Source organism: Cebus imitator, unplaced genomic scaffold, assembly GCF_001604975.1.
Source record: "Cebus imitator isolate Cc_AM_T3 unplaced genomic scaffold, Cebus_imitator-1.0 Scaffold367, whole genome shotgun sequence".
NCBI lineage: Eukaryota > Metazoa > Chordata > Mammalia > Primates > Cebidae > Cebus > Cebus imitator.
In genome coordinates, this window is record NW_016107682.1 from 1,305,325 (window position 1) to 1,315,022 (window position 9,698).

The window sequence follows — 9,698 nt, forward strand, 5'->3', positions numbered from 1 at the left end:
AGATAGAGGCTCTTTCTGTCACCCAGGGCAGAGTGCAACGGTGTGATTGTGGTTCACTGCAGCCTTGACCTCCCAAGCTCAAGTGATCATTCCACCTCAGCCTCCCAGGTAGCTGGGACCAGCTGGGACCACAGGCATGTACCACTCTACCTGGCTAATTCTTCATATTTTTTTGTACAGACAGGGTCTCTGTATGTTGCCCAGGCTGGGTCATGGCATTTTTAACTTTATAGTTTGTCTTATTCTATAAATAGATTCACTCCACCCAGGACCCATTTAAGTCCTAGGCTAGCCATACTTCCCTTGAGTATCCTTTGGAGACTATTCCATTGAAGTCCAGGAAACTGCATCAGGGCACATCAGCAATGACTTTGATCATAGCTGTCCTTAGAAAAGGTGTTCAGAAGCAAGTACCAGGAAGGAAGGGAAGCATGGTCATATCCAACCCCTGACTTCTAAACTACTACAGTTACCTGAAACTCTAAGCAGTCTTATCTTGGAAAAAGAATATCCAATCAAAACACCAAGTTTCACCAATGGCAGCATTTCTTCTTTGGTTTTTTTGTTTGTTTGTTTGTGTTTTGTTTTGTTTTTGTTGTTGTTGTTTGAGACCGAGTCTTGCTCTGTCACCCAGGCTGGAGTACAGTGACCCAATCTCAGTTCACTGTAACCTTCGCCTCCCAGGTTCATGCGATTCTCCTACCTCAGCCTCCCAAGTAGCTGGGACTACAGATGCCCGCCACCATGCCTGGCTAATTTTTGTATTTTTAGTAGAGATGGAGTTTCACCATGTTGACCAGGCTGGTCTCAAACTTCTGACCTCAAGTGATCCACCCATCTTGGCCTCCCAAAGTGCTGGGATTACAGGTGTGAGCCATCACATCTGGTCCAATGGCAGCATTTCCAAAGACCCTTCTTCACCTTAGAATCTAGCAGCACGAAGGCCTGGTCAAATATTAACTTCAACAAGACTCAGTTCATTAACAGAAAAACAACATATTGCATGAATACATACTAAGGAAACTCAACCTTCAAAACACCAGCAAGAAAGTTGAATACAAATCAGAAATATTTACACAAATGTATATGCTACATTAAAGGCTATCCTAGCTTATTTATCTTAAGGTTTAATGATTATTATACGTAACCAAAGAAAGGCACTCTTGGCTTGGAATCTGGAGACAGGGTTAGAGTTCCAGCTTTTGGCATTAATGCTCTCTGTTTCTTGGGTTAGTCACTTCATTTCTCTTCACCTCAGTTTCCTAATCTCTAAAATGATCAGGGTTGACTCCATAACTGTTAAACTTGTTGCTTCCTGATTTGCCATCTATACCCCTTCTGGTAATTGTTTTATAAGTTATCCATAAACATACCTTTGCTGAATAAGACACTAAAAATGTCTAGATTTTATACTCTATTCCTAGTCCTTGTTATTATTTTGTCCGCAGTAATAAGGCAATGATAATTACTACAATAGCTATCACACACGTGCTTAAAATGTGCCAAGTAATGTGCTAAGCACTTTACATATATTAATCCCTTCTTCCTCACCACAACCCTATGAGGTAGAAACCATGCTTATTCACATTGTAGAATCTAGAATCAAGGAGACTGGGGCACAGAGAGATTATGTAACTTTCCCAAGGTCATAAGGTTTACAAGTGGAAGAGCCAGAATTCAAACCCCAAGGATTCTGTCTGTGAAATCCCCTCTGCTTAACTACTCCATCACACACTCACCTGGAGAGTCTGTGGAGGGTGAAGAGCAGCAGGGTCCACCTGCAAAATGTTGCTGGGGGCCCAGAAACTGAACTTGTGTCATGAATGATCTCAAAAACGGTGGTAGCTCATGATTCACAAACCCAGCAGAAGCACTTGGCATTAACATGTCTTTCCTTCCACGCTTTAGTTGCACAAGAAAGTAACACTGATGGGAAAGGGATTTCATTAAAACTACCTCCCTTCTTTCACTCATCAGGGAGAATGCACAAGTAACAGGAACTGTGGAAGTAGTGGTGACTTCCATGTCCCAGTGTTTAGTAGGCAGCACTCCGTTATAACACAGCTCCAAGTCACAGTCCAGGGACATTGCTGGTTAAATCATCTGCCCCAAAGCCTAATAGCTGAAAACAACAGCCAGACAGGAGTGGAAACACCAGTTCCACTGCCTGAAATGTCTAAGACTGGGGGGGATCTAAGTAATGAAACAACAAGGTAACAAAAAATTCCCTGTGCATCAAAATATATTGCAGTGTGCGATTAAACTGCACACTGGTATTCTCAATCAGGACAGAGAGAAAACAAGGAAGTCCTATTTAATCAGTTAGCACACTGTTATGTATGTATCATATACATATGTATAAATACATTAATATGTATTTCCCCATTCATAAACATATAAATATATACGTATGTATTTTTCCCCATCCAACTCGAATCTCAAGAACCCTGCACTTGGCTACATTCCACGAGAGGCTCGGCATTTCAGTGGGCCAAGGCCTGGGAAGGGGAGATAGCAGGTCTGAGTTCTGAGTTCCTGAGAACCCAGGAAGCCTTCAGAGACGTTCAAGGGCCACAGCGCTGCGGACGCCCCTAGGCTGCCCAGGCCGGCGGGGCAAGTCCCCATTCGGCAAGACCCAAAGGCAATTGCTCCAGCTAAGAGGGGACGGTGAGCTCCTCCCGCAGGACAAAGCCACACTTTGGTTCACCACATCGCTGGAGTTTCATGTCCAAGGCCACGGACTTTTATCGACTGCTCTTTCAAACCTGCCACTGAGAGACTAGGGGCTGAGAACTGTAGCGAGAAACGGTGGGAAAGGGGGGTATTTTGTTTTACCTTCTAGGGAAAACAAGCACACATTTTAATCAAAACAACCCAGGGAGAAGCTAGCGAAGACCTCTTCGCCGGGCCAGTCTCCGGGCTTCTGAATCACTTCCTCCTTTCTGATGTGTCTCTGAGCTCGAGATTACGAAGTTGCTGAGAAAGTCTTGCCTCTCAGGGCAGCTTCCTGAGAGCGGGCGAGCGAGAGGAGCGCACGGCGCTGTCCGCGGGCGCAGACCCTGCCGGGCCGGGCCACTACGCGCGGCAGCGTGAGGACCGGGCGGAGGCGGAGGGACGGGGACGGGTTCCCAGGACCCAGAGCGCGAGCGCTGCCCAGCCCGCGTCTCCCGCTTACCCCAAGGTGCTGATGAAGCCGTTGACCGAGCCCTCCGCGTACAGGGACACGATGTCCCCTATGTAGAGGAAGCTGGACATTTTATCAGTCATGCTGCTTCATGCTCCACAGTGGACGTCCCTCCTCTTCCCTGCGCCCTCGCCGCCCTCTCTCCAGGCAGCCGCCGCGGCAGGAGCGGAAAGGAGCGCGGGACGGCGGCGGCCAAGAGCCGCGGCGGAGGGCACGGGCCGAGCCACCGAGCGTCACGGTTCAGCCCCGCGTGCGCGCCGGGGAAGCCGGGCAGGGCCACGCCGCAGCTGCGGACACCCCGCGACCGGCGCAGCCCAGGCGTCCCGAGAAGCCGCAGCCGCCGCCGCCTCCCCGGCAGGTTTCCTGTTCCTTTCTGAAGTTTTCTCTCCAACACCTTTGCTCCTCCTCCTCCTCCTTCCTCTCCGCGCCCCCCTCCGTGTCCACTCCCCGCTCCGCGACCCGCCGCGGCCGTCACAACCGCCCAGCGAGAGCTGGAGGTGGCAGAGCCCCCTCGGTCCCCTCAGGGGAATTTTTGGACCAGGTGCCGGAGCCCATTGGGCGAGGGGGAGGAGAGGAGCCCGGGCGGGGGCGGGCGGCCAATCAGGGAGCGGCGGCCGGGGGCGGAGCTGGGCCAGGGCGGGGCGACCCTCGGGAGGCCGAGACACCCGCGAAGCCTCGGCGGCGGCCGCCACAACCCGCGCGGGCACGCGACGCTGGGCGGCGCTGGAGGGGGTGGCGGGGGACCCGGGCCGGGGAGGGGGCGAGTGCGGCCGCTTTGGAGAGGCCGGACCTCGGGCGCGACAGTCGCTGCCTGGGAACGCGAAGGAGCTTGATGGAGGCAGGGAGGGTGAGAGTTGGCCCCGGGCACGAGGAGAGAGCCCCCGAGCCGCTGGAGACGAAAAGGTGGAGCCTGAGGGGGTGGGTAATTTGCTGGCCAAGGAAGAGGTAGGCTTGAAGTAAAGAAAAAAAAATACAAATAAAAAATAAATGCATGATAAAGAAAGTAGAAAAGAGGAGGAGAGGAAGGGAGAGAGGGAAGGAAGGAGGATGTTCTCGATTTCGTTATGTACTTTGGGTGGTCTTTTTCCTCTTCTTTTCTCAAGTAAGCGGTGTTGGCGAAACTCGAGCGGTCCTGCGATGTCCAGGTGGTCGCGAGCCTCCAAGAAGGTAAACGTCACTTGGCCAAGCCAGCAATTTTTGTAGCCCAACCTTCGGCTGTGAGGGCTCAGTGGAGCTGAGCTTTAAGCCTCCGAGGCCGCGCCTCCTGCGCTTCCTTAATTCCAAGCCGAGGTTAACCTTCCACCCCATCAGCCCCGGTCCCGGGCTCCTGACAGCCCGGGCTTGTTTACTTTTAAAGTTGCTGAGTCTTAAAGCTCCAGCCGTTATAAACAAAACGCAGCCAGATACGTCTCCACGCCTTCTCTGTTGCTTCTGTAGCCCTCTTCTTAGAACATGATTTTGAAAGCTGTTTGCCTTTCCCGTCTAGAAGACACGGTGGAGGCAAACTGTGGTAGTTTTGATACCAGCCACCTAATTAAAAAGTGCTACCTAAGTAATCCCCACAGAGCAAAGTTTGCAGAAAGGCAGAGGAACTCGGGGTGTGCAGAGGCATGTTGTGTCAAATTGTGCAACTGACAAAAATGTAATTTACAGTCAGGTGTCTTACATCTGTTACAGTTCAAAGATAGTTTAGGTTTAGACTTATAATCACATAATGGAAAATGAAAGAATTAGCTTAGAGTTCAAAAGTTTGTGTTACGCTGGGCACTCTCTCTCACGCCTGTAATCCCAGCACTTTGGGAGGCTGAGGCAAGCGGATCACTTGGGGTCAGGAGTTCAAGACCAGCCTGGCCAACATGGCGAAAAGGGTCTCTACTGAAAATAGAAAAATTATCCAGGTATGGTTGCCCATGCCTATAATCCCAGCTACTCAGGAAACTGAGGTAGGAGAATCGCTTGAACCCAGGAGACTGAGGTTGCAGTGAGCTGATATGGTGCCACTGCACTTCAACCTGGGCAACAGAGCAAAATTCCATCTCAAAAAAAAAAAGGTTGTGTTTAAAAAACCTGCTGGATAGAAGAGAATAGACACTGAATCCAGGAAACACCAGTGCAAAGCCTGTATGTGTTGAGATAAACTGGACCCAGTCGTTGTAGTAGCATGCACTGACAGATCTCCTTTTATGTGTTCTCCTTTATAAAGGGTTACTTGACGACTTAGAAATACCTGTTACACAATGCAGCCCTTCTCTGTCTACACACATAGTATCACTGTTGGGGGCCACCAAGACACTGGGCAGAGGAGTTATTAAAAAGCTTGAGATGGAACAACATAATGACCCTGGAAATGGAAGTTTCTGTCTATCCAAGAGATCCATGTATTATACTCTATTGTTCCCCATATTGCACAGCACTACTGTGCTATATATCCAGTGGATATATAGTAATCAAAATCATGAACGATCTTTGTTTTAAGTCACAAACTATCTGTGGCCAACACATACAAAATGAGTAGTGGTTGGTCGGGCATGGTGGCTGATGCCTATAATCCCAGCACTTCGGGAGGCCGAGGCAGGTGGATCACCTGAGGTCAGGAGTTTGAGACCAGCATGGCCAACATGGTGAAACCGCATCTCTACTAAAAATATTTAAAAATTAGCCAGGTATGGTGGTGCATGCCTGTAATCCCTGCTACTTGGGAAGCTGAGGCAGGGGAATCCCTTGAATCTAGGAGGTGGAGGTTGCAGTGCACCAAGATCATGCCATTGCACTCCAGCCTGGGTGTCACTGCGCTCCAGCCTGGGCAACAAGAGCAAATCTCCATCTCAAAAAAACAAAATGAGTGGTTGTTTATACCAATGAACAGGTGCCGACTTCAAACTATGTACCCAAATTATTGATCAAAATTATAAATGATCTTTGTTTCAAGTTCCAAACTATCTGTGGACAACACATACAAAATGAATAGGTGCAAACTTCAAACCATGTACCCAAATTCAAAGTCTTCCTTCCTCTTCACTTGTCCCCACGCCCCACCACTCAACACCCACAGAGGTATCCAATATAGTCTAGGGACTGGAGCTAGTCACTTTTCTGTGTGGGCATGGCAAAGATGGTTAGCTGGCCACACAGGGGCAGCCTACGGGGTGGCCAAGGGATTCATACAAAGTCTTGGGATCACTTTTTATTTCTCTGTCTAGTTCTTCCTTTCTATTATTTCAAATATGTCTCCTTTTCACCTTCCCCGATATCATTGTTCTCTTCTACACAGTTGTCTGCCCACTGGTTTCCACCCTTCCAGTCTCTTCCTCTTGCTACCCCATAGCAAGCCAGAGCTTTATGCTTACAAAATTGATCTCATCAAAACTGCTCAAATGTCCAATGACACCTTATTGTCTATGGTAAGACCTAAACTGCTGACTGAGTGTTGGATGTGACTGTCAGTTGCTCTAAATAGACTCTCCTATGCTGAGAATATGAGGCAGTTTGCCAAACCCTCACTCACTATGTCCTGTATTCCGCACCATCCATGATCTGGTCTCCTTTTCCTTTTACAACTTGAGTTTCTGTCCTTCCATTCCTGGCATCTAGGTAAGCCAGAGTTTCCGCATGTAACCTGGCACTTTTAGTCTCCAGATCTTTAAGTGTGATGTTTCCTCTGCCAGAAGTTCCTCTTCTCCCTTCTCCCACCTCTGCATGCCCAAGCTCTACTTCCCCAGTGGAACTTCCCAGATACTGCCAAGGTGAAGTTCTCCCTCCTCCTGAATTCCCATAGCCAGGCCAACTTGCCCCCTAACATTCATGGTTTTTCATGGCAAGAGTATCAGAGACCCTTATTACATAGTCTAAATATTAAAAGTTGCTAAGTAAGCTGATAAACTGTAAAAAGTAGTGTAGTATAGAAAAAGTTGGCTCACATTTCTAGGTTCTGTCTCTACACTTGCAAAGATGAATTTATGCATGAGATTCTGGGATCTTACTCAGAACACAGCTTAGAAGGAGGAGAAAGTTCAGACTCCTGGTGAGCAGGTCCCCTTAAACCAGAAGAAGATCCTGTAAAACACAGAGCCCAGGTCAGGAACTCAGTTGCCTGGTCTAAGGGCACATCCCTTTTAAGGTAACTCTCAATACTTTTCACCTTGCCTTCTTGTTATATCTGTACAGCTTGAGTCTTACCAAACTAGAAACATCCTGAAAATGAAGACAGTGTCTAGCTAATGTTTCCTCCCTCATGGGGCCTAGCAGTACCCATTTATGACTTCAATAAATATTTGATAGATAAATGAAATAATAAATGACTAATGTAGAATTTTTGAATGTTTAAATATTTTTATTACTTTGGATGATTAGAATAGTCACCAAATGACATTTTAAAAGTCTCCAGTGCTGAGACTATGAGTCACTTCAACAAAAGCCCAAGTCATCATGCCCTAAAAAACCCATAGAGAGAGATAATAAATAGAGCAGAGTGTAATATTTGAAATGTTTACTCCCAAAGGATTGCATATATTTAAAAATAAGGTATCAGTAACGAATTCTTCTAGCAGAAATGTTCTCAGGGTAATTTACATTCAGTGTTCACTTGGATATCCTCAGATCGATACTAGAAGTGAAAAGGTTTGCAATCTATTATCTGTCAACTGACTGTTTTGTGAATTCATTTTCTTGCTCCCTACCTTGTAATAAATGTGTGTATGTGTGTGTGACAGTTTTGCTCTTTGTTGCTCAGGCTGGAGTGCAGTGGCACCATCTTGGCTCACTGCAACCTCTGCTTCCCAGGTCCAAGCGATTCTCGTGCCTCAGTCTCCTGAGTAGCTGGGATTACAGGCATGTGCCAGCACGCCCAGCTAATTTTTGCAATTTTAGTAAAGACAGAGTTTCATCATGTTGGCCAGGCAGGTCTCAAACTCCTGACCTCAGGTGATCCACCTGTCTGGGCCTCCCAAAGTGCTGAAATTACAAGCATGAGCCATCACATGCAGCCTAAATATAATTTTTATTAATAACTGGTTTATTGAGCAGTCTGCTCCATGAGGTGCAAATAAAATATGGGGTTTTAAATCATTCCCTTTCAACAAAGGGAAATGTTCTATCAAATCTGCATGTTTGTTTCTTAATAATATTTCAAGGAGAGCCCTTAAATTTAGAGTTGGGCTCACGCCTGTAATCCCAGCCCTCTGGGGGGCAGAGGCAGGCAGATCACTTGAGGTAGGGAGTTCGAGACCAGTCTGGCCAATATGGTGAAATCCCGTCTCTACTAAAAATACAAAAATTAGTGGGGTATAGTGGTGTGTGCCTGTAATCCCAGCTGCTTGAGAGTCTGAGGCATGAGAATCACTTGAACCCAGGAGGCAGAGGTTGCAGTGAGCTGAGATGGCGCCACTACATTGTAGCATGGATGACAGAGCAAGACACCATCTCCAAACACAAACACACACACACACACACACACACACATGCACGCACCAGTTCACTTTAAAAGGTTGGTCTCATCCCTTCCAGACTTCCTTAGATCAATAGGCCACCATCAGTGAGGGATGTGGTCTGCTCTTTTACTCCTTCACATACATCTTCACATTTTAGCTTCATGGGTGTTGGGAAGGGAATGTAGGATCAGGATGAAATGAGCAAACATATAATTCTGACCTGGGTTTGCGATTCCAGTCCTCTCCAGATTCTACTGCTTAGTAAACTCTGACAGATTGCAGAGGACTTCTTGTCAGGTGGTTATCAAATAGCAGTTCTATGCTGGGCATATGGGTGAGGATAGTAAAAGCTCTAAAGGACTTTGCAGTGCACAGTTCTTTGAAGTGGGAGAGCTTGCCCCAGCCTAACTTCATCCCTTCAGCTCCACCCCTCACACTATCATCTAAAGGCCAACCAACCTCTTGGGTGGGTTCTAGCAAGTCTGGCCTCCTTCTGACCGTAAGAGATTTAGGCAGGGTCTGCTTCATGGTGTTGCAACCTGTGCAGTAGCATAGGACCCCGTGATTGGTTTGATGCTTTGTTGGTGCCATCCTGAAATTCTTGATAATTTTTAACAAGAGGCCCCACAATTTCATTTTGCACTGAACCATGAAAATGTACACAGTTAGTTCTGGTTACAGACATCCTTACCGTGTCAAAGACTGGGCATGTAAACTACTCCACTGATCCTCCTTATTCCATCAATCTTTCTATCACTCTCCAATTCCTTTTTCCCTACTCAGACAGATCAACAAATCTGACATACCAATTAGAACATCCAAGGCCAGGCTCTTGTAGGCACTACCACTCTTTACAAATTTCCTTCTGAAATATTCTCTAAGAAGACATGGGAAAATCTCTACTAGTCCTCACTAGACCAAAAATGGACAACTCTGCTAATTCACCATAATGAATTTGTATTCAGTATGGAGAGTTTTGTGAGTTTGTTCTCTAATAAATACAGATTAGTCACATATACCTCCTGTCGTGCAATTTTGGGATAAAAATGTGTCCTTAAGGCCTCTGGGTCAAAGCTAAAAGGAGAAAG

The 9,698-nt window shown here is 47.1% G+C and overlaps 1 protein-coding gene across 3 annotated transcripts in view; it reads right to left on the reverse strand.

Annotated features, from left to right (window-relative positions):
* ITPR2 (inositol 1,4,5-trisphosphate receptor type 2) overlaps positions 1-3,680 on the reverse strand; it is a 494,659-nt gene extending 490,979 nt beyond the window's left edge. For 2 of the 3 annotated variants that reach the window (XM_017507021.2, XM_017507027.1), the window contains exon 1: positions 3,176-3,559. In XM_017507021.2, coding sequence (XP_017362510.1) covers positions 3,176-3,267 — 92 coding nt within the window. In that variant the 5' untranslated portion in view covers positions 3,268-3,559. Of the gene's footprint in view, positions 1-3,175 lie in introns of all 3 variants that reach the window. The other variant, XM_017507022.2, reaches the window with a different exon arrangement.
* Between the last annotated feature and the right edge of the window lie 6,018 nt (positions 3,681-9,698).